The 26,484-nt window shown below is 35.4% G+C and overlaps 1 protein-coding gene across 1 annotated transcript in view; it reads left to right on the top strand.

Moving 5' to 3' along the window:
• The window catches only part of CPS1 (carbamoyl-phosphate synthase 1), a 159,645-nt gene that overhangs the window by 89,943 nt on the left and 43,218 nt on the right, over positions 1-26,484 (top strand). Inside the window, exons 22-24 of the mRNA XM_043992197.1 lie at positions 19,948-20,089; positions 21,155-21,220; positions 22,377-22,440. Coding sequence (XP_043848132.1) covers positions 19,948-20,089; positions 21,155-21,220; positions 22,377-22,440 — 272 coding nt within the window. The remainder of the gene's footprint in view (positions 1-19,947; positions 20,090-21,154; positions 21,221-22,376; positions 22,441-26,484) is intronic.

The following is a 26,484-nucleotide window of genomic DNA, read 5'->3' as shown; positions in this document are numbered from 1 at the left end:
TAGTTTTGTCATCTGTAAAACAAGGGGTTGGACTCAGTACCCTCTAAGGTCCTTTCTAGTTCTACATCTATGATCACATGACCCTATTATAACGGCAGAAAACCTGCTTGCTATTATTTTAATAATATAAAGAGGCACTCAGACGTGGAAGCCAGATTTTTATTCTCTGATAGAATGGAAGCTGCTTTGGAATATGTGAGAAAGCACATACAAGATATGGGATAGGGAAATAAACAAATATTGGGACATGTTGAGTGTGACAGAGTAACCTATGAATATTGTATGCCTGTGGGAAGTAGTGGAAATAATGGTAAAAATAATTCCCTGTTCTTGAAGGGCAGATACATGAATCATGCTCATGATGATCTATAAAATCACAGTTCTCTATAGAATAACTAGACAAGGCAGGCAGGTGTTAGCATAATAGATCAACATTCAGGCTAGACAGTGTTTGCTCCCATTAGATCTCTGTTTGCATACATGTCACAAAATGAGCATAGAAATAACATTTTTTTTTCAGTCACACTTCTTGAACCATATCTATTCTGGTAGCCTTAACTGTTACCATAACTTCAGGCAACTTCAAGAAGAAAGATCTCTACCCACTCCACAATATTGACTTTCTTCTTTTGCTCTTAACTTGTTTATTGTTGCCCGAGGGCATGTTAGAGAAGTTGACCTTTTTGGGCAGTTCCCCAAATTTTTAAGTCAGTGTAACACTAGCTAATTTTCCTAGGAGTATAGCTTTTTTCTGTTTTAGATTGAGTCTCTTCAGCTTTTAAAGAGTTGCTATTGATTTGCAGCCAAGTGATATGAGGGACTGTTAGTAGAATGCATATGCACTGGAATTTATATGCCTGATACAAAACATCCATTTATACTAGCCTATATCAGCCATGCAAAAAATTGAGAGAATGTAGTCCTGTCAGAACTTGTAGAAAGACTGCAAAATGTCCATAAACTCACCCTATCTATCCCCTTGCTCTTTATCTTGTCCTACATCTCCCAGTTAGGGTACAATTCAGCTCTTAGCTTTCAGCCTTGCATCCAGTAAGCCCTTAACAGATGCTTGTTGATTATCTACTTCTGGTCCATATTCACTAACATTCCATTCACACATCCTGCCCACTTCATACAGGCACTCACTTTCATGCAGTCTTTCCTTTCCCATAGACGTGTCTTACAATGGCCATAGAATAAAGTATACATAAGATGATTTAGAATTTTTTTTAATAAAAAATTCATCAGGGGCAGCTAGGTGGCACAGTGGATAAAGCACTGGCCCTGGATTTAGGAGGACCTGAGTTCAAATCCGGCCTCAGACACTTGACACTTACTAGCTATGTGACCCTGGGCAAGTCACTTAACCCCCATTGCCCCACAAAACCTCCCCCAAAACACCAAAACCAAAACCCAAAACAAACAAAACAAACAAAACAATTCATCACTGTTATTTATCATTTTTTCCTTTTGGCCAGTGGGCAAATTCACATCTGGTCTGGCAGAAAACAAAAGCAAAACAAAACATCTGGCCACAGGGTTATGGGCAAGTGATGTTTTTCATGCTCTACTGTAGGTAAAATGAAAAAAATATGCAAAATGTTGTCATCAATCATTGTCCTCTAAAATTGAAGTAGAACCTTGTTATAACTCAGCTTGGTAGAACATGGAATTGGATAAATGGCTACATTAATCATGCCCTCCCTTATCCTCCTTATAACAATGAACTTGAGGCAAGTTCATAAACTGAGTATTCACCCTGTACCACTGTACTAGGATAAACGTACAAAATGGTTCAACTATATTTGGGAAATTCAAGTTAAACTCTGGGAAGTGAACTCCTCATTTGAAACATATCTGGATTCTAGTCAGGCAGGAAACTAAATAAAATTCAGTAAAGTTAGTGAGTAGAGCAAATTTGGGTGCACTATGCATAGAGCCCATTTCAATTCAGTTCAATTAAAATGATTATTTCATGGGTACTATGTGCATTTAACTCAATTTGTATCAGAAAATCAAGGATATAAGCAGCTAGATGGCACAGATAAGCTAGACTTGGAGTCAGGAAGACTTGAGTTCAAAATTTCCCTCAGATACTTATTAGCTGTATGACCCTGGGAAAGCCTCAACTTCTCTTTGCCTCAGTTTCCTCATCTTTAAGAAGAAACCTACCTGGCAGGGTCATTGTGAGGTTCAACTGAGACAATATATGTCAAGCATGTGACAAACTTAAAAGTTCTATATAAATGATGCTATTGTTATTATTCATTATACATGGTATGTAGTATTAGAAAGAGCATTGAGTCTGTAGTCCAAATTCTTGGGTCCAGTTTGCTTATCTGTAAAATGAGGACATTATATGAAATGTTCTCTATCATTTCTTCCTGCTCCAAGTCCTAAGGTCCTTTGTGAGACCACGTGTTGTAGAAGACAGAGCATTGGTTAGAATTGGAGTTAAGGGAGACTTGGATTCAAATCTCTCCTTTGATACCTGATAGCTGAGTGACTGTAGGCACTTAACCTCTCAGTTTCTCAATCTGTAAAATGAAGATCATAATGCCTACCTCCTAGGGTTGTTGTTTCCATCAAATGAGATAATGTGAGTGAACCGATGTGAAAACTTTAAATCACTGTATAAAGATTAGCTGTTACTTTTCCTGTCTTTAAGGAGGAAGGGAAATCAGTCCATAAACAGGCATTTATTAAGTGCTTGCTATGTGCCAGCAACTCTGATGGGTTCTGGGGGTATAAAGACAAAAATGAAATATTCAGTGCTCTCAAGGAACTTAAATTCTATTGGAAGATATAATATCTTGATGTAGAAGTCTATAGAAAACATAAACAAAATACATATATAGTAATTTTTAGGGGAGGCACCAGTCTAGTATAGTAGGCAGTATGTGACTTGTTCATGGAAGGCAAATAATGATGCTAAAAGGTAGAAGTGAGAAATGTGTTCATTCCAGGCATGAACAAAGGCACGTAGAAGGGAGATGGAAACTGGCATGGGATGCACAGCAAGAAGGCCATTCTGGTGGGACTGAATAGTACAAGAAGGGGAGTAATGCACATATAATGAGTTTGGAGAGGTATAGGTAGGTGCCATGTAGTAAAATATTTTAAATACCAATATGTTTGACTCTAGGTGGCTCGGTAGATAGAGGCTGGGCCTGAAGTCAGGAAGACTCATCTTCTTGAGTTTAAATCTGGCCTCAGACACTTACTAGCTCTGTGACCCTGGGGAATCATTTAACCCTTTTTGTCTCCATTTTCTCATCTGTAAAATGAGCTGAAGAAGGAAATGGCAAACTACTCCAAATTTTGTCAAAAATACCTCAAACAAGGTCACAAAGAGTCAAATGCAACTGAAAAATGACATAAAAACAACATATTTTATTCTACCTGTAATAAGGAATCATTGGCATCTATTGAACTGTAGAAGAAGGTAGAACATATACAAAAATCATATCATAGAATATGGAAAGTTAGAAAGCGCTGGAAGCGACCCAAGGAAGAGGGAGATTACTTTTCAACATTAGTCGTAAACAAATTGAAATGGCCAATTCTAGTTTAAAAGGCCAATCTGGTGTTTCTAGGAAAAAAAATCTCAACAACGAAGCAAAACCACATGAGTGTTTAATACAAGGGTAATTAGCTTACCCTCTCTGCTGCAGCTATTTAAAACCTTCAGTTGTTTTTATTTTCTTATGCTGAAGATTGGCTTTTTAGCTCTTTTATTTCAGACTGAAAATCAGGCCCAGTGATTTTCCTGTTGAAGTTTAATTATGAATCAAAGTTTAGCTATGTTTAGCAATATCCATTCAAGTGAAAAGTTGCAAAGGAGACCCTAAGCCTCAGGCTGTAGAAGAACACCGAAAACTACTCAAATGAAGAGTTTGTCCCATCTCTTATTATTGCTTGCATTTTGGAGAGTGTGTTGCATTTCACATAATTTGGGCAATTTCTTCTGAATATTCAATTTTAATACCTGTTCTTGATGATCAATATTGCTATTGATGTTTACAATAGTGTAGAAGACGTTTAAAAGAAAACGGTTGTCCTAAAAATCAGGAGCAAAAAAATTAGACGATTTCAATTTTAAAAAAATAACAATTCTGATACGTTTTATAAAAACAAAAAGAATTTAAAATATGAACCTGTTTATCTTTTAGTTTCTGCAAATATAAGAAATTTCAGTTCAATTCAATGAGACTTTATTAAGTCTTCCCAGGTGCCAGGCATTTGAGATAGGTGTTCTGGATACAGAGACAAAAATAAACAGAAATTTACATTCTACTGAAAAAAACCAACAATGTGTACTCAGATCAATAAATTCAAAATATAGACAACATAAAAACCAAATAACTTCTGGTTGGGTGGAGGCACCAATACCTGGGGGAGTTTGGAAAAGCTTTTTGTATAAAATGGAATTTTAATTGAGCCCTGGAGAGAACTGGGGGTTTCAGGAGGCAGAAAGGAGAAGGGAGAAACCTCTGGGCGTGGGTACAATGTACAAAGGTGCAGCTGTATCTAGCTCCTTTATATATTAACAAACAATAATCAGGAAACATATATCTATGTCCCTGATGCTTTTGAATGCCTAGACCGCACAGCTGCTTGGTCCTTCAGTTCTAAAGCTTCCTACTTAGCCAATACCAGCAGCCTCCATCCTGTAGGGCAAGGGCACACCCTTTCCAAGCATCCCTTCCCTTTGTATATCTGTGCTTGAAGTGTGGTGGGCCAACTCTGTGGGTGAGTACTAGAAATCACAAACAGCACCCATCATTTAAAAAACAAATTGAGGATGAACTTGATAGGTTCCACATGAGCATCCAAGTGCTAAATTGAGCTCAGTAAGCAGAGGGCATTTTTTAGAGGTCTCAAAACCCTAGCAGATGAAATAATGTAAATATCACCTTAGCTGGAGCACTCTCTTTGAATTAAAGGTCTACTGGTTTTTCTGATATGTATTTTTAATTGGCTTTTCGTTTCTTATTGAATACTTATTATAAAAATTGGCCCTGTTATTTGACTAAAGTTCTCTGGGAAAAGGTCGCCACCTGACAAAAGCAAAATTTTAAAAAGTAAAGTGAAATTAAAATTAAATGATGCTATTAAAATTGATGATGATATAAGAAATGAAAAGGATAAACCTAAATTATTCTTGGAGAGAACTTGGTATAGTACACAGATTTCAAACTTGTGGCTCACTCCTAGCCAAAACTCCGGAGTTCTGACTGAGCGAGATTAAAATGTAATTGGGAAATGTTTAACAAAAGAAATACAGATACAACACAATATAGATAATGTTAATTTGTGTTTTTCTAAGTCAATATGCACCAGCAGGAATGTTTCTATTTGAGTTTGACAACATTGGTGTAGTGTATAGTTATCAGGACTTGGAGTCCAGAGACAGAAGTTTGAATTTTGGCTCCAAGATTTCAACAAGTACTTTATTTATTAAATGCCTACTGTAAGCCAGTGCTAAGTGCTAGGAATACAAAGAAAGGCCAAAACATGTTTCTGCTCTAGAGGAATATTTACTAGCTATATGACCCTGGGTAAGTCATTTACCCTTTGAAGGACTGTTTCTTTAACTGTAAAACAGGAGGAGAAGGCATAGTGTAATGAGAAGAGAATGAGGTATGGACTCAGAGGACCAGGCTGCAATCTTAACTCTTGCATTGATTGACTTTGTGACCCTAGGCAAAATACTTTGTCTATCCAGGTTTCAGTTTCTTCAATTAGATGATTGTTTTCAGTGTTCTGTTTGCTCACAGAAGTACCATGAAGGAACTTTGTAAGGCTTCCAGTGCCAGAGAGATTATCTCTTATGATTACAGAAAGTTGGTTTGTTATTTGAGAAAAAAAAAAAACGATATTTGATATGAAGGCGATTTGGGGAGAAGCAGGTGTGATTACAGTAAATACCATGTATGTAGAACTTTACATCTTTAGCTGCTTTGTTCTGACTTATCAAATTAGTTTGCTGATTAACAGTGGGAAGCTGTGGGCACACCATGGCCACTCAGGGGGCACATCCTAGGCAACTATGGATCAATGTCTTGAACAGGGGCTTATGGAAGGACCATAGTATAGTCATTGTGTGACCTTCAGTCATTTAACTCCTGAAGCTTACTTTCAATACCTGTAAAATGTCCCTTTCTTATTTCACTAGGGTAATACAGAGGCTAAAAGGAATATACAAGATGTTATGGATAAATCACTTTTTTCATTTGGTGAAAACAATACTATAAATAATTGAAACTCATTGTTTTTTTTTAAAAAAACACTTTCTTAGTCCCAAATTCTTTTATAGAATCATAGAACAGGAAGTGATTTAGGGATCATCTTTCAAAGAGTTCTTAATTTGTGTGTGTGTGTGTGTACGCGTGTGTATAAGCTGGTGTGTGGCAAGCTGGTGAAGTCTGTGGACTCCTCAGGATAAGGTTTGTAAATGCATATAAAATAAATAAAATTTTAAAAAGATTTTACAGGAAACCAATTATATTGAAATATAGTTATCAGAATACTTTTTTGTTTGCTTTTGTTTGTTTTTTTGCGGGGCAATGGGGGTTAAGTGACTTTCCCAGGGTCACACAGCTAGTGTCAAGTGTCTGAGGCTAGATTTGAACTCAGGTCCTCCTGAATCCAGGACCAGTGCTTTAACTACTGTGCCACCTAGCTGCCCTATCAAAATACTTTTTAATGGCATATGGATCATAGGCTAAGAATCCTTGATCTGGTGCTTTGTAGATAAGTAAACTAAGCCCTAGAGAAGATAAGCAACAGGTCCATGGTCACACCAGGTAATTTGTGGTAGTTCCAGGGAGAGCTAAGGTTTCATGATACCTACCTAGCTCAATGCTCTTTGATAATGCCACATTACCTCCCTAGTAAACACTTTTAAAGAATGTTCTAGATTAGAACTTTATGCAAAACATCCATTCTTTTCTAATCTTCAAAACAGGGGTGTTATTCTTGGGATTTCCATGCTTCTATGAAGTGATCAATACAAGAAATACATTTCTATTTTTAATTTACTTTGTATCCCAGATAATAATAATGATTAGGATTTTTTTAGATTATGTGATATGTATCCAAGTCAACCAATTTGATTCTAATTTTAAAAATTGTTTAGTAATTTATTAGCTGAGGGAAAATGGAAAATAGTGTATCAAAAGCTTTAATATTCCCATATCACTAATTCCTTTTATTTTTAAATCTAGTTTCTTATATGACTTTGACGATATTGATCATAACAACATGTCCTTAAGAATATGGCAGAGTATTTAGAATTGTAACATAAATAAAATGAGTAGCATGCTATTTGATAGACAAGAAATTCGGAGTGTACCTAGAATGGATAGCTTTTATTCATTAAATTTAATATCTCTGATTATAGGCACTTTGACTAAAGAGCTGGCTTGGGAGTCAGGACTACCTGACATGACCAAACTTTTGAATATTGTGGGTGGGTTTTTTTTTTTTTAGCTCTTCTATCTATTTTTTTTTAAGTAGTATTTTATTTTTTTCCAATTACATGTAAAGATAGTTTTCAACATTCATTTTTGTAAGATTTTGAGTTCTAAATTTTTCTCCTTCCCTCTCCCCTCTTCAAGCCACAAAGCAATCTGATATAGGTTGTACAGCACAGTCGTATTGCACATATTTTGTGAGTAGCTTTCTAAGACAGTGGCAGAAAAGAAGAAAGTTTGAATTGGTTGATAGAGTTTCTTTACCTTGAAATTCCCTCTAGAATAAAAACATGGGCATCTTTATATCATTCCTATATTATTGTATGAAGTCTCCAATCTTATCTATGAATTAGATAAGAAGCTATACATATGTAGTATCATATACATACATGTTTTACCCAATATTCACAAGTAATGAATATATTATGCCTATGTTGATATTTTTGTTTCCCAACTGGTTGTTTTATTTATTCAACTGATGGTTTTCTTTATGGAAAACTATCAGCATGTAAAAATGATGTTCATTCATTCAAGAAATAATTTATTTTAAATTTTAGTTTCTGATACCATGCCAGTCACTGTAGGTATTACAACGATAAAGTCCTTGACCTCAAGGACCTTATAAGCTGGTAGAATAGAGACCAAAACTTGTGCAAAAAAAATAATGCCAAAATACTGGAAAAATATATTTATGCATTCATTTTCCTATTCTTCTTGCACTGATCTTTAAGTACATTGCAAAAATAACAGATTCTATTTTTACAAACGGTAAAACTGAGTCAGACAGAAGTTTAATGACGCACTTTAAGTGTCATAAGTTAGGGGAGAGCTGGGAGTATAGCCTAGGGCTTCCTCTTTCAATTCTATTCTCTAACCATCAAAAAGTGCTTTTTTTTTTTTTAAATGATTTTTAAACCAAGAAGCTGAATACTAGTTACTCCTTAGCTGTCAAGTCCTAAGTGCTATTTTCCTACAGCAAAAAGTAGTGCATATACTCTTTTCTAGCACTCTCTGGATAAAACACAAGGACCTCCCTGATTGAAAGTCCTTTTAATTTCCCTTTAAAATAAATATTTAACATTTTTGAGGGGAAGGGAACAAGCGTTTATTAAATGACTACTATGTGTCAGACTGGGTTATCCTCTTCACAAATATCTCATTTGATCCAAACAACAAACCCTTTGAGAGAGGCACTATTATTATCCCCAATTTTCAGTTGAAGAAACCGAGGCAGACAGAGATTAAGTGATTTCCCCAGGGTCACACAGCTAGTAAGTATCTGAGGCTGAATTTGAACTCGTCTTCTTGACTCTTGGCCCAGCACTGTCCACTGTGCCACCTAGCTTCCCTAAAGGTATGTATACCTATCTTAAAAATTTCTTTTAAAATATGACTTTGTTCAATCACCCCTAAAAAGGCTTTTATTTAAATTTCAGTAAAGTAGATAATAACTGCAGCCTCTAACACAACCAGCAAGTGATTTTAGTTCCTGAAGCAGTACTGGTCTTACATGTAGTTTGGGTGGGTAATATAATTACAGCAGCCTGGGAAGGAGACATAGCTTCTAAATTATGTTTTCTATTGATTTAAGGATTCTGGAAGTTGTTTTAATTTGAGAAAATGCCTTTTCCTTCACAATTAGAGAAAAGACTTTAAATAGACATAAAACACATAAAACTCACACTATGGTGAAAATGACTGATATTGGCTTTCTTCCTGAAAGCAGGATTAGATAGAGTGAGGGTCCAAAGAACATGAGGATGTTAAGGACTTAAGGATGAAGAGGAACACTATGGAAGAGACATAGGAATCTGGAAATGATACACATGAAAACAACTTTTATGGTATTTTGGATATTGAATCAGTAGGTTCAGTAGATCAAATGAGAGTGAGGAACCAAAGAAGGTTTGAGGGTTTGAGCCTTCCCTGCCTAAGTAATGCTAATGATAAGAATGTAGTTTACACTGTAGCTGAATGCTATCTCTAAGGTGTAGTCTGTGGTCAGTGATAACCAACAATAGAATTTTCAAGAAGGCTGTCATGGGTGATATGCATAAACAAAAAGCTAAATATAAAAATCATGTAATAAAGTTGCAACACATTTCTTCATTCATCAATACGAATAGAGATCAAATATTTCAAATGGCATAGGGAATGCCCAGGAAAAGAAAATTCCCTCGACCAATACATTTTTTTAAAGATAAAATTTAAATTTTATTGAGATAGGGAAAAATGCTTCTGAAGGAGAATATTTAAACTTGTGCCACATTACCTTTCCTGGAAAAAAAATCACATTTGAATATTGTGGCTTAGCTTCTAAGAATTGATCAAAAATACAGATAAAGAAATTGATACCAAACAAAGGGATACCTACACATTCTCTGTCTGCATCTTAGAGTCTTAGAGAGTTGTCTAGTCCAGACAATGTGAAGTGAAGAGACTTGCTAGAAGCCACATAGTCAACAGGAATTTGAGATACGACTTAAATCCAGGCCACCATGCTTCATGTCCTCTTTCATTCAGCAATATTACTTCATCAATTAATTCATTAACTAATTTATGAGGCACAGTGCTTGGGATGCCTTGTCTCTGGATCAATTAAATTGTACCATCTTCACTTCAACAGTCTAGAACAATACCTTGCACATAGTAGGTACTTGTTTGCTGAAGCAATAAATGAATCTTTTATTCTAGGAAGCTTAAGGAGCACTTCTCACAATTTGTCCTTTGAACTGAATATCATTGATGTCAGAGAGCAGAAATAATTACTAGTATTGCTACTAATTGTCACTTAGATCTCTGCTTTCCTCTGAAGACCTCCAAATGACCATACAGATTATCATCCTTTTAGCAACAGACATCAAACATATGTCGCCAAATATTCAGTTTTAGTGGATGTTCTAGACACGTAGAAATAGTTGTGTGTCTTCTGTGACCCACAACATATCATCTTCACCTTTTTCATTCAAGGGATAGGAAAATTTAGTCCTGACCAGGTTATATTCTGCAGAAAAATACCGTGGACCAGTTATGCAGCTGGTTGGCCTCAGCTAAGCAATTTAATATGATTCTGAGTAATGGCCTCTACAAGTCAACAGAAAGTTATTTATTGAGAATTCCTTCTCTCACTAATGTCCTTGGGACTACAAAAGGTATATTTTGAAAACAGCTTTGGAAGAACATGACTTGATTTAAAAACATGCTGTAGTAAAGCTCTGGAAAAGTATAAAGTTGAAATTAAAGTTGATCTTTGATATTCAGAAGCAGAAACAATGGAATGTAAAATACCAAAGAATCCTCATTCAATCACAGTTTTATATTAAGGTGATGTAAAGTATTCTACTTTATCTTCTGAGTTCATATTTGATGCATTAGGTGACCCGGATTATTGGAAAAGACCTGAGAATTTTACTAACCATGTAGATGAAAAAAACAAAAACAAAACCACCTATATTTTTTTTCCAGTTCTGACCTGGTAACATCATTAATTGTTTAATCAATCAACAGACATGTATCAAATACTTTTTATGTACTATGCCCACTGCACTGTGCTGGGGATATAAACACAAAGAATCAAGCAATCCTTACTATCCAAAGGGCTTATGTTCCCTAGTGTGGGGAATCCCTCACCCGAGGCATATCAGTCTTAGAGAATGGCCTGGGATGCCCAGATTTATCCAAGGTCACAGCGACAGTATATGTTAGAGGCAGAATTTGAATGTGGGACTCATCTCTTACACAACATTTTTTGTGTGTGTGAGGGAATTGGGGTTAAGTGACTTTCCCAGGGTCACACAGCTAGTAAGTGTCAAGTGTCTGAGGCCAGATTTGAACTCAGGTCCTCCTGAATCCAGGGCTGGTGCTTTATCCATTGCACCACCTACCTGCCCCTCTTATACTATATATTAATGCTGGTTGGTGGCTGCTTTCAATGAGAGAGACTCTCATAAAGTATTAGCCCTAATATGCAATTACACTCTGGAAATAGTGAGTGAGAGGAAGCATAGTACTTATTATATAAAGGTTCTTATTCTTTTTAGGGGCCATGGACTCTTTAGGTAGTCTTATGAACTCTATAGAATAGTAGTAAGTATATTGATTCTGGAATGGGAAGATAAGGAAATTAGCCATAAGCATATTTTCATCTACATGAGTACAGGTGCAGAGTTCTGTACAGTGGTCCACTTGTCTTGTGGTCATCTACCTTTTAGTTTGGTTTTCATTTGGATCAATGGATGCCAGTTGCTTGATTAGTGGTACTCATATTTTGAGAACTTTAGAGAAGATAGGCAATAGTTATTTTTGAGTCACTCTGTTTTTCTTCACTTTCATTTTTATACTTAACTTCCATTTGTGAGGCGATAAAATACAACCTAAGTTAATTTAATTCAATGCTCATTTATTAAGTGCCTACTATGTGCAAGGCATCTGTACAGGAACACTGTTCATTTGAAAACCAACACTAAATAAAATCACAGTTTTTAATAAAAATGCAAATATCTAAGACTGGTGTTTAGAAATCAACTTGATCAGTGGGCCATTGGACTTAGAACTGGAGACTTTTCTGATTCCTTCCCCTCCCTCAACCAAGAATTAATGGAATGTGGATATTCTAGGTGGATAGTTTCAGGGGAAAAAAGCCACCTGTAATAGTTCCACTAAAATTTTAGATCTGTGAGCAGGCTAAATTGATCAGCCCAAATAAACTATATGATACCATAATCCCAAATGGACAGTAAAAAATTCAGACACCATGTTTTAAAATATCTTGATGTAGTGTGTTATTATGCCATAGAGCACAATGATTGACTGAATGTTCCCCCCTGCCCATGGCTGTTTTGCTGCCATGGAGATACAACCATAGTATCATGAAAAAAAAGGATAGTAGAAAGGATGGTGTTTACTACAATCAACTAGCTTTCTATCTCCTGCCTTTCTAAATGTTACTGCTGCTTTTGACAGTCATCTTTTGCATTTCTCTGGGGAAAGAAGTAACAATCTGTCTCCTTAAAAGAAAAGACAAGGAGATAAACAACTGTTACACCGATCTCATCATTGTAATTGCCATTTATTCTAGAGCTCCTGAAATGCCAGAAATAATGAGTGAATCTCGTTCAAATCTCTGGGAAAACCTGGTGAGCAGGTAGTGAGATAGAAGATCTAAATCTATATTAACATATATCAGTGTGGGTTATAGATATATATCTTACTCAGTTCTTTTTTTAAAAGCAAACAACATTACTAAACATTGGGCCCAGGGTTTCCCTCAACTTCTGGCTTGGGGGGGATTTAAAAAAAAACCCAGGATAATAATCAAATTGTAAACCCATCCAATAATTGTAGGCCAAGTGGAGTGCTCATTTTCACATTAGAGCTGGTGCAATCTGGAGGGAAATTTGTTTAGTATTACTTGTGAGTTGGTGGATCAGATAAAAGCCAGTCAAGTGGAAGAGAGGACTGTGTGAAGTACACCAACTCCCTTGGTAATTGCAATGCTGCAGGCATTTCTCAAGTCAGTTAATAGATTTCCCCAGCTCCTCTATGCCAGGTGAAAATTTCCTCATTAAGGAGAATTTATTCCATTTCCTTTTATCATTTATTATTGAAGAAGTGTGAGTGGATGAAGTTTCAAAGATGACAGGGTAGAATTTTAAACAACAACAACAAAATCTACATTGGAAACTGAAAAGAGAAAGAGGGGAGAGGCTTGTATTGTTTGTAAACTATAGAGCTCACTAGAGATTGAGCTCTGTAGGAGCTGAGCCACACTGTCTAACCATTAAATGATTATGGCAGAGTGTGTAAATGTCTGATTGTCTGGCTTGAAAACATTTTTCCCTTCTAAAAATTCAGCTGTCATTTTGTGTTGGCATGTATTGAGAAAAAGAAGATTTTTTGAGGCTAGAGTTGTAGCCATTTGCTCTTTTATCATTTTATTGTTTAAATTCAGCTATAGAGTGGTGAGAGTGTAAGCTTTGAAGATTTTGCCCTTGAACTATGAAGTAAGGAAAGCTACTGTGGGAGGGGGGAAATCAAAGCATATATATTATCAATATGTAGCAACATTGGTGGTTGTGGAACAAGGAAATGAGCACACGTATGCGTTTTGTATCTATGTGATTATATTTAAGGGGCATGAGGAAGACATTGCAATATAGATAAATGCATACCAAAAAGGTGAACACATTTTATGTATCTTAATACAATGTGTGCTTGTGTGAGTATACTCCAGTCAGTTTACCACATTTCACCTTGAAACAATAGTCCTAAAATTTGCATTCTGATATGAATGCAACACTATATGTTTTGCCTTCAAAGCACAATTCAGCTTAAGAATATTCATTTACAATTCAAGGCTTATATTTCCATTTATTTTTCTGTTATTTCATGCTTTGTGTTGTTCTAAAAAGAGCATTTCATTTAAACTTGGGGAAAAAAAAAACCCCAGCCTATTAAATTCACAGTCCCCGAATCCGCTTGTACCTAGGCTGGTTTATTTATTTGTTTATTTATTGTTTGCTTGTTTTAAAGATCAAATCCTTTTTAGAACAGGCCAAGTGGAGGGCTTCCCAATTCAGGCTGGTGAAGAAGATAAAAAGGCATTTGATTCTCCATATTGGTACATTAGCTTCACACCTGTGTAAGATTATTCATCCCATGTTTGACTATGAAGAGGCTTAACCTTGTTTAAGTCACTGGCCCAAGGCTAATGAATCGTGTCTTCAGACTGTCTCTTCTTTTATTTTACTATAATGGGATACAAAATAAAATTTTATATCAGAACAAGCTGCAAATGAAGCCAATTTTCTTTCTCTGTCAGTAATGAAATGACAGCCAGCCCCGTTTTTCAGTGGCAGATAAAAGAGAGTGAAATATATAGAAAAACAATACACTCATTTTCTTGGGGTTAAGCCCCTTCACTCATACTTAGGCAACACTGAATTGGAATGGAGAAATTTGGCTTGGCTGTGCCTTCACTAATTGCTGTTGTGGGTCAGCATCAGCATCTATTCTGTGAGACAGGGGAATGGACATCAATTGCTTTGCTTCATTTCATGAAAGCTTAGAGGTTAAATCCTAGAACAGCAGATTGTATATAAATGAAATGTTGAAAAATATCTTTCATCTGGAACTTGTGTTCATATTCATGTTACTGATGGACTATTTACTAAGTCGTCTAAGGTAACCAATAACACGGTTGCATATTTTTTTGTGTCATGGTACCTCATTCTATACTTAAAGAAAACAACTATAATAGCAGCATTTAAAATATGCATTGGGTTAGAATTCAATGAATAAAAAAAGAATTTATAATTTAAGTGCTTGAAGTGCTTAGTAAATGTCTGATATGTTTAGAGCTGATAAAAGATAAAAGTAGAAATATTCCCTGTCCCCAAGGAGCTTACTTTCCAATGAGAAAATGAGTACATGAATGCTAAAAACTGTCTTTACATGTAATTGGAAAAAAAGAATATACAATTTACCTGAAAAAAGTACATAAATAATTAAGATACATACAGAGTAGATACATAGTAACCTAGAAGCTGGGGAGTAGGTTGGGGAGACTGGGAAGGGCTTCATACATAGGTGGTGTTTGAGCTAAATCTTGAAAGAAGCCAGGAATTCCAAGAAGCAGAGGTGAAGATGGAGAAAATTCTAGGTATGGGGGACAACATGTCATATCATATATATGAACACGCCATATACATGAGCATGTCACACATAAGAATATATGAACATGACATATATGAATGTATATGTGTGTGTATGTATATATATATATATATATATATATATATATATATGCCTCTAATATGAAGCAGTCAACACCCATAGCCTCTCACATCTACAAAGAAGGAAGTTGCATTTGCAATTCTTGCCTTTGGGATCAAATTTGGCTATTATGATTACATAGCATTTATGTTTTTGTTGTTCTTTCCATTTAAATTTATAGTCCTTGTGTATATTATTTTCCTGGTTCTACTTACTTCACTTTATATCAGTTTATATAAATCTTCCTATGTTTTCCTATAGTCTTCATATTCATAATTTCTTTTTTTCTAGTTCAATTATTTTTTTTTATTTTTAAATTTTTAAATTTTATTTGTGATATATAATTATATTTTATACATATATCAAACTTAGATAAGGTACAGTAATACTCCATTGCATTTATATATCACAAATGGCTGTGATTTCACAGTTTATGGGCATCTACTTTGTTTCCACTTCTTTGCTACTACATAAAGTGAAGTGGTAGGAACAATCAACTACAAATTATGATTTGAGGAACCTTCTAGGTAAAAAATAAATCCCCAATTGGTACTTAAAATGTCACAAATTGGGATTAATTCCTTTGTTATAAGCACTGTCTTCTTCCAAAGGTATCTCTTTCATTTGTTTTATGCCTGGGAGCACTAACACATCAAGAAAAAATATCTTTTTTCAGATCCCCTTCCTGTCCCCTGGGCAGCTAGGTGGCACAGTGAATAAAACACCAGCCCTGGATTCAGGAGTACCTGAGTTCAAATCCAGCCTCAAACACTTGACACTTACTAGCTGTGTGACCCTGGGCAAGTCACTTAACCCTTGTTGCTCTGCAAAACAAAAAAAGAAAAAGAAAAGAAGGAGAGGGTGGGACAGCAGAACACTGGTGTTACTTTGGGATTTAGAATGAACTTCTCTGAATCAGGGAAAAGTAGAGAAGGAGATGTAACTTAGACATATGGTAGAACTATTGAACCTAATGTTTATTTAGGGCAGGGCTTCTTAACCATTTTGTGTGTGGCATCGACCTCTTTGGTAGTATAGTAAATACTATGGACCCCTTTCTAGAATTATGCTTTTAGTTACATAAAATAAGCATATAGGATTACGAAGGAAACCAATTTCACTAAAATACCATTAAATATATTTAAATACATATTAAATATCAAACATATATTTTAGAATATATTATTATATTATCATATACATTAATTATATATGATCAATGATATAACGTTAAGTATATATTAAATATGTGTGTGTTTAAAAACAAATTCATATCCCCAAGTCAAGAACCCTTGATTTAGGGCTATTTCTGACTCTCTACTTTTTCTATATTTTTGTTTTTCATTTGTATATGGTGAGAAATTAAGTTTTGAAAGAAATTAATATCTTTTCTAACAGTATATATAGTACTTACATTTTTCATCATCTAATGGGTTGGAGAACAATAAAAAAGAAGTATGAATGTTCAAGAAGAGAATAAAATAGCATTAGTAAATATAAGAAGGACAAATACACATTTTTTAGCCCAAATGAAATTTCAGTGTATTTAACCACAACTATTGTGTTGGTTTGTGATAATAATTGTTATATTGTGAATGAGTCACCATTTGTGAATACTCTAAGCTTGGGTGAAAGCCCAGTTACAAGTTGACTAAAGAAAATTTGTAGCTAAAGTAGGGATGGATGAGGTGACTTTTTTGTTTCTCTTTACAAGCTTCTATTTTAAAGTCTTTAATTCAAATCCCTTTTGCCCTTATAACAATGATAGTAGTGGTAGTAGGATCCAATTACTGACTCATAAACTCAAGTGACAAGCTGAGGATTCCACCCCCCTCACACACGCTTTAAAGGTTTAATATTAGCAATAACTGATCTTGGTAACAAAAGCCTTCATTTACCCTGTCCCAAGTAACAACAACAATAATAATTTATTAAGTTCCTACTCTATGTAAGATACTGTCTTGGGTGGTAGGAAAAAAAAGTCACATAATCTGTTTCCTTGCATAGTTTATAGCCTATTTTTAAAAGAATATTTTTATATATTTTTTCTCAACTTAAACCCCCCAAAATAAGCATTTCCATATATACAGCAGAGAACAAAAAGAGGATTATATATGAAACTATGAATCTCCATTTTATACAGATTATTTTTTTAAAGTATGTAAAAAAAATCCAACCTTTTAGATAAATAATTGTGGTCATACAAAATGAATCTACAAAGTGCACAAGTCCAAAAGTGTATGTCTTTTTCTGAACTTTGAGTCTGTCACCTCTCTGCAGGTTACTTCTAAAAGTCTTAATTGTAAGATTAGATGACTTTATATGAAACACAAATCCTTACACCTGTCCTTACTGTCCCTTACACACAGCTTATTTTTCTGACCTCCAAACCTTTGGTCATACTATTTTTCCTATTTGGAAAACTTTCATTCTCTCCTCTACCCATCTGGACCCCATTCTTCATTCATAGCCCATTCAAAGCCCCAACCTATACACTAAACTTTAATAATTCTAGCACACACTCCACTCTTTTCTTACCTTTTGCAACACTTTTCCCTTACTCTATTAGTTACATTCTTTAAAAAGTGTGATTTATTTACCTCTCTATGAAGCCTTCCCCAATCTCCTTGCTTAGAAATGACTTTGTCTCTGAGACGTCACATTTTGTAATACTGTTATCGATATTTTTGTCTTGTCTCCTACGTAGGCAATAGGCTTCATGAACACAGGAGTCACATCTTATCTAAAATTTCCCAGGGACCTAGTTTAGTGCTTTTCATATAGTAGGTACTTAATAAGTGTTTGTTGAATGAATATCATATAACTTTGCTTTTCATAAACTATATATCCTCCTGAGTTGTTAGGATTGTTTTTTGGTTATGTCTTGAATTCTTAATAAGACCCAATGCTCTTTCAAAGGAGTCATGTCATTTCTTTAGTACCTTCAAGAACACATAAAAGAGTGGTTGGCACATAGTAAATCTTAACTATATACTTGTTGATTGATTGGTCACTTTGTTATTCAACAAGGAAAAGTTCAAAGGGTAGAAGGTACAAAATTCTTGAGAATAATAAACATGCAAAGGAGGACTTGAAAGAAGTAATTAAAATCTCTGGGGTAACATACAACATTGATTAGGGAAGCAGCAGGAAATTTAGGGTGTAGGAGCATAATAGAGATTGTATTGACAGAGAAGAGTTTTAACTGTACAAATAAAACCAGCGTTCACACTAAAAAAAAAAAAAAGCAGAAATAAATCCCTTGTAAAATCATAATTTCCATCTGAGCTCCAAATGCAAGACATGAATTAAAGAAGATAATGCAAGAATGAATTAAAGAAGATAAGAGAATAGGATAGATAGGCTTGGCTCACTGAAATTTCAGCTCACAGAATCATGATGATAAATTGAGAGCACTGGATTTGAAGGCAAAGGAACTGGATTAAAATGTTGGTTCTCAGACTACATGTGAAATCTTGGACAAATCCCTTAGCTCTTCTTGTCCTGAGTTTTCTCACCTGTAGGTGTCTGGATTCAATGATCTCTAAGGTACCTTCAATTCTAAATCCTATGATCCTATTGATCTTGTGACAGTAGATTTTAAGGTGGTATCTACTTTTTGTTGTACTAAATTTAATCCAATATTTTGGACATGAAGTTCACAAATTAAGGACTGGATTTTTTTTTTTGTTTTATAATATAACCCAGAAAAAATAATAATTGAATAAAGAGGGTGAAGAAAGATGAATAAAAGATGCTTCTATTATTCCTTCTCTGGGAAGCTGATAGAAAAGTAGTAGTTGGGAAAGAGAGTTAGTTTCCCGAGGAGAAAGAAAAAAAGGATGGGTTGAGTTTTTAATATACCAAGTCTAGGGTAATAATGGAAGTTCTAAGTCAAGATATACTTTGGGTAGTTGAAAATTTGAAATTGGAGCAGTAGGTCAGAAGGCAAGGCCAGTTGGGCCTTACCAATATGAGTGATAGTTGAAAATATATGAATAGATAAGATTCCTGGAGGGACAGGTGTAGGGAGAAATGAGCAGAGGGCAGAGGAAAGCAGCTTGGGGGAAGAGACAACAAAAGAAGGGAGAAGATCCAGAAAAGAATACAACAAAGAACTAATTTGGGAAGTTGTAGGAAAAATCATACACAGTCAATTGTTGTAGAAGTCAAAGCTGGTAAGAATTTTAAGAAGTAGAAATACCGTTAAGATCCCTTGAGAGCAATGACTTCTTTTCTTCTTGTCTTTGTATCTCTTACCGAGCATGGTGTGACATACAGTTGGGACTCAATAAATGCTTGTTGAAATGAATTAAAATAAGAATGTCTGGTCAATAGAGTTAAATGCTGACAAGAAGGAGATAACTCTTAAAATGTCATTGGATTTGACAAAAAGGAGATATCTGGCAAATAGGTTCAGTTGAATAATGAGGAATTGAAGCAAGTTTTCAGTAGGTGAGAAAGGAAATGAAAGTAACAGATAAAGACCACTGGCTTGGTAATGACAGAAAAGTGAGAAATTGAACAGTAGCCCAAAGGGAAGGCAATGATGATCAGAGGTTATTTAATAAATTATGTTCTGGACCATATTTGAAGGTGAAAAAGAAGAGTCATTGGAAAGGAAGAAATTGAAAAACTCACGTTGTACATTATTCTTGATCTAACTTTAAAACCTTTCTTTTGCATTAAATCCTAGTGACTCCATTCAAGGGGAAACTCTGAAAAAGGCAAAGGAGATAGGATTCTCAGATAAGCACATTTCAAAATGCCTTGGATTGACTGAGGCCCAGACCCGGGAGCTGAGGATAAAGAAAAACATACACCCTTGGGTTAAACAGGTAACGAACCCTATCTTCTCTCATACTATTCTTCTGATAGAATGCAGACACCTGTTTAAGGCAGCCTTTGTCAATTTTTGAAATGGTTACTCTGGATATGACCCTATTTGATATATTAGTCTCCCATGGTCATTAGGCTTGTTCTACAAAATGCGATTTCATGCCACCTTTAAAGAGGGTAGAGTTAAAAGCAGCCACTTCCTTCAGCCAAAACAAGAAAAAATAAAAGCAAAAATGCTTTCGTCTTTTCTGCCTGATCCGTGTCTAAATGCGGTACCTTTGATGAAATAGAAGGGCCTGAAAAACTCTGATGTTGTTACTGACCTGCAGTATTCAGCCCATGAAAAAAATAGCTAACTCACTTGATAGTAACTTTTTACAGGGCAATACTTTATTTTAAGTGTCCCATCATTATGGGTTCATTTAGTATTCATTGTGATAGGGCTGAGCATAATGAGTTCATCTGGTATTCATGATGATCACACAAGAACTTTCATAGGTATGTCATTGTAATTTTTCCATTAGTTTAAGGGCTACCTTGACTAAAGTGCTACCAGCTGGTTTTTGTCCTTAAAAATCATTGACTGTTCCATTGTGGGCTCAGGGGGCCTATATATACCCTTAGGCCCTTGTCCAGCTGCTGAATATTTTTCACTCAGCATTTATTATCTTTCTTCCTTTTTACTTGGCTCTTACATACTTGATAAGTTCTGCCTCCTATTTTTTTCTACATGAGGCTGTGTGCCTGGTTCTTGAGCAATAGAATTGATCTGTCCTTACCAAACATGTTCCATGATATAAACTCTTTCCTCCCATGACTTATCATATCTTGGCTTTTGATGACTACCAACACCTAAGCAAGGCTCTAATCTTCAAATCAAAGACACCTTTATTTATGGATGCTTCCGCTTAGATTGTATAACTAGCTATGTCACTGGATGGGCAAGTCTAGCTGATAACCACTGACATAACCATCATTTGCTGTGAACCAGATGAATAAATGTAGTGATTTCACAATAGGATATGTTTCTCCAATGTAGTAATTATCTATCTTTTTCATTGCAGATTGACACACTGGCTGCAGAGTATCCATCAGTGACAAACTACCTCTATGTTACTTACAATGGTCAGGTAAGCTTTATAAGCCTGACTTGGTATGTTAGGTGCTGGTTGTGAATCCTGGCTTTTTTTTTTTAAACATATGTATAATATTAGGCACTTCATCTCTCTGGGCTTTAGTTTATTCATCTGCATAATGAGAAAATTGAACCAAATGACCTCCATGTTTCCTTACATCTCTAAATCCCATGAAGCAATGCATCCCTGCTTGTTCATTCCTTGAGCATCTACTGATGCTGGTAGCAAAAATGGAAACATTTGAGTTAAATGTGATCATATATTCATGATTTTGGTCTTTGTCCTTTTGAAAACTGATTCAAGTTGATGAACTATCTTAATAGTAAATATAAAATCACAAATGAGACCATTTGGGAGAAAACATTTTAAATTGCATTAACATACCTACTAAAGAGTTTCTCAGGCTTTCTGATTTGTGAAAACAACAACAAAACTAAATGAGGGCCAGTATTATGGAAATGAGAGAAGCTGTTCAAACACTCAGTACATCATGGTTCCTAGAAACAGAAGAAATAGCATACAAAGAGGCAGTGTGACACAGGACAGAGGGCTGGCCTCAGTGCCACCGCCCACCCTAAGCTGTCTTTCGAGTTTTGCCCTTCCCTGAATGCTGTGATCCAGCCAAACTGCCCTTTGCTCTTTCCCTCTCATATAGCACTCTGTGTCCACACTGGCCTTACCCAAGTCTGGGAATACACTTCCTCTTCACCTCCACTGAATAAAATTTGCTGTCTCCTTCAAGGGCCAGTTCAAGGCCCATATTCTGCACAAAGCTTTTTCTGATTTTACCAACTCCTAGTTACCTACCTCTCAAACTACCTTCTAGTTAATTACTTTGTATTTATTTGTATGCATTTATAAACATACTTACTGTCTCCCGAGGTATAGGATAGGGACTGTTTCATTCTTTGTATTTATATTCCCTAGCACCTAGCATAGGGTGCACTATTTGGCAGGTGCTTAATAAATCTTGGTTAATTGGAATCTAGTATAGGGGGGAAATAATCCATTAGAGTGGTTGTTTTTCAGAATCCAAATTCTTTTCCTTATTGAATTAATTCAAACTGATATGTGCATATAAACAGCCACAGTTAATTGTGCAGGATAGCTGCTAAGTACATTGATTATGACTTTGGTTTTTCTTCCACAGGAACATGATGTAAAATTTGATGATCATGGACTGATGGTGCTAGGCTGTGGACCATATCACATAGGTAAAGTTTAGATTTTCCATCATTATCATTCAAAGGGGATGACAGTGTGCACAGAACTGATCTAGAAACTAGGTACCATTCTGGAGGTTTGGCCAATATATTAGACTTTTTCTTTCTTTCTAAGAATGTCCTTCGATCCAAATCTATTAGTATATGTGCTTTACACACAGTTTGAGAACAAGTGCAAACTAGTCTTTATTTTAGCATGGTGACTACTTTTTATCCTCAAAGTAAAGGGGCCTACTTAATGATTTTTGGATGAAAATTTCTGCCATTTAACACAAAAAAGTAAACTTTTTCGAGTAGAAGTATTAAGTATACTTTTTCTCCATAAGTCAAAAATAAGCCTTTTCCCCACACCAAAAGTGAGTATGTATCTATAGCTAGCATTTATATAACACTTTCAGGTTCACAAAATACTTTAAATATATTATCTCATTTGATCCTCACAACAACCTGGTGAGGTAGGTATGGCAACGGCTACAACCAGTGGGTGGAGCACCGTACGGTTTGCGGAACCCCAGGCCAGTGCATGTCAAGGGTTTTTTTTTTTTTTTTTCTTAAATTCTAGCCAAAAGATGGGGGTCATAAAAACTTCAAATAACAATTAATTCTTTACAGGTGTTAGTAATATCCCCAATTTCCAGATGAGGAAATAGGACTGAGAGGTGAAGTGATTTGTCCATGGTCACACTGCTATTAAGTAGCTGAGGCAGAATTTGAACTAACAGCCTTAATTGCAAGTCCAATTTCCTATGCATTATACTATGTAGCTGCCCACAAGAAGATTGAAACTTTATAAGAAACAGTAATATTAATTCAACAAGTATCTATTATATAGCATGACACTATGCTATGTGGTAAGTTGTTGAAATATTTATATTATTTTAACTTCTCTTTGTTCAAAGGACAATGAGCAAATCTTTATCCTATTGGATTGAGCATGGTTTCAAGCCTTCCACTACCTTGTCCCAATTTACCTTTCCTTTGCTTAATATTCAGCCAAATTGGTCTTCTCTCTGTTTCTTGCACATGCCACTGGCCATCACCTGTGCCTGGAATATACTCTCTCTTCAGCTCTGTCTCACTTCCTTTAAGACACAGATCAGGTACCCTCTTCCACATTAAGCATTTCTTGATCCTGTTAACTTCAAGCTCTAAACTATCCGGTAGTTAACTTTCAAATTTTGTGTTCACTTGATTTATTCTGAATATACTTATAAATGTACTTGCTTCTGCCATTAGAATGTGATCTCCTTGCATGTAAATACTGTTTTATTCATTGTGCTCATCTCCCCAGGGTCTAGCACAGTGCCTGACACATGGTAGCACTTAATAAATACTCGGTTGTTTAAGAGACAAAGAGAAAGGTGAAGTTAAATGTACTGCTCATATTTAGAAGGTTGGCCACTAAGTAATCAATTAATAATTTAGTTATTTTGATAGCCAGAGTACCTGCAAGTTTTTTTTCAAGTATTGAAGAAGTTATTTTTCAAATTATAAAGGGGAATATGATGAAATTGTAACTTGGAATGTCCTCTGTTGTTGTTGTTTGTCCTTTGTTCTTGAAGAGGACCATGACATAGAGGAGGTGATGTCATGACTTGCACTGAATTGGATTTAAGTGAAGCAGGGCTGTGCTAAGTCACCAGCCTCAGTTCTCTGGAGCCATCTGGGTCCAGTGACAAGATATAGATCAGGATGACTGGAGATGGCCCCATGAATGTCTTCTATGAAATTCATACATACACACACATATGTAAATGTGTGTGTCTCACTTTGGAGAAAATATGGTTATCATATATAAGGGAAGTGGGAATGGAGCAATTGAGCAAGGGAGAGGAGACTCTCCTGTATCTCTACCAATTTATCCTAAAGATGCTCATCAGATTGTACTTGTTGTCCCCGAGAAAGCAATTGTCCACAACACTCTGCTCTTTGCCCATGAATGGCAATTCAGTCAAGCCCTTTAAATGTTTACCACTAATGAGATGGATGCAATCGAGCAGTTCAGGAGATATGAATGGCTATTTTGTGAAGTCAAAGGATTTTTCAAAGAGAAAAATAATACTGTCTCTAAATCAATTATTCATTCAGCAAACATTTATTGTCATATATATCCAAGACTGATGTCATGCTCCATGTTTTTTCATTTTAATTTTCCCCATGTTCTAAGCATATTTGTACTTGAAAATTATAAATTGATAGTGAAAGCATTGTGGATCAGGACTGACAATCATGTGATAATTTCCCTTAATCCTATATGCATCTTAATAATCGTTTCAGTGTATCATAAATTTGATTGGCTGGTGATATTGAAAAAAACTTTGTTAAATATTTGGATCAACTCTTTTTTCTTAAAAGTTTTACTTTAAGTTCAATACCAATGATTATCTTTTAGCAGAAAGCAATTTGTTCCTAAATTGATAAAATACACAATAAAAAAGTACCATTTAATTGAGAATCATGGAACAAATAACAGCATTTTCAGGGCATTGGAATTTTTATATTTACCAAGGTCTGCAACTTTGAACTTTTTACTTTCCATTTGCACATTCTCCCTCCATGTCCAATCAATCACCACTTCTAGTTGATTCTACTTTCTTAATCTCTCTCTTTCTCCCTTTCGCTAAATTCATGTGTCTACCACCCTAGTTCCAATCCTTATCCCTTCATTCATAGTTTGTTGTAGGCTCCTAATTGGTCTTCTTCCATACCAGTCTCTCTCCTCTTCTGTCCACCTTCCACACAATAAAGCTTTAAAAATAAAAAATCATTCATTGGATGAATAACATTCAGTGGCTCCTTGTTGCCCCCAGGAAATACCAACAACCCCAGTAATTGCTGTTTGTTTGTCAATTTAAATTTCTGACTTTCTTCACAGGTATTATCATAAGTGAGTCTCAGAAACCTTATGAGATAGGTACTACAGGTATTATCTGCATTTTACAGAATAGGAAACTGAGCCACAGAGCATGTAAGCATCTTGCTCATGGTCATACAACTAGTAAATATTAGAGGTAAGATTCTTCCTCTATCTACTGAAATGACCATGGTACAAAGCTTTATTTAATTTTCATTTCCCAATGCCTACCATTTCACATGGTAGGTGATTAATAAATTTAAAAATAAGTAATGTCACTTTGGGAACAGAAGTGTGTGAAGTTCACAAAGATTATTGAAAAAAATTGAAATGATACAATTATGAACTTTTAGAGATAGGAGAAATCTTAGAGATTATCTAGACCAGGTGTTCTTAACCTGAGCTATGTGAACTTGGCTTCTTTTATAGGTTGGTAACTGTATTTCGATATAATTGTTGTCCTTTAAAGTCCTATGTTTTTTATTTTATGAGTTTCAAAATGTTTTTCTACAAAAAGGCTCATAGGCGTTTCCAGGCTGCCAAAGGAGCTATGATACACAAAAAAGATTAAAAAATTCTTGTGCTAGATCCATATCTTCTTGATGCTGTTGAGGAAAGAAGCCCTGAATGGTTGCCCTGGATCATATTCTTACATTAAGAGTGGGGCCACAAGCCTAAATAACTAGACAGAGCCAATCTAATTTTATTTATGTAGATTTATGTCCTACAGAATTATATCTAAGTGTTAGATATAATACACAAAAGGAATTCTGATTGTAAAATACCTGAGAAGTGATGGTACAACCTCCTTTGCTGATTCTCAGGTGTGACCTCTAAGAAAATGCAGGGTTTTATTTTTCATTATTATTATTGTTTAAGGCTAGGTCTCTTTATCTCTCCTGGGCTGAAAGTACGGTGGTTATTGATGTTCTGATCCCAATGTTGATGAGTTACTAAAGTTTTAACCTATTACGTTTTCTGACCTGGACCAGAGGGTCAACCATATTGTGCTAGACTTAGTTTGGATATCTGATTGGCTTTAGCCCTCCTGTATTTCAGTACCCCAGAAATCAAGTGATCCATTTAGTCTCAGCTTCTTCAAGTAGCAGGGACTACACTATGTGTACCACCACTTCCAACAGGGATTTGTTACTGTCATTTAACATTTACTTTTTGTGCCA

This window comes from Dromiciops gliroides, chromosome 3, assembly GCF_019393635.1.
Source record: "Dromiciops gliroides isolate mDroGli1 chromosome 3, mDroGli1.pri, whole genome shotgun sequence".
NCBI classification, from domain to species: Eukaryota; Metazoa; Chordata; class Mammalia; order Microbiotheria; family Microbiotheriidae; genus Dromiciops; species Dromiciops gliroides.
The sequence above is the reverse complement of the archived record's forward strand: the minus strand, read 5'-3'. Positions and strand labels throughout refer to the sequence as shown.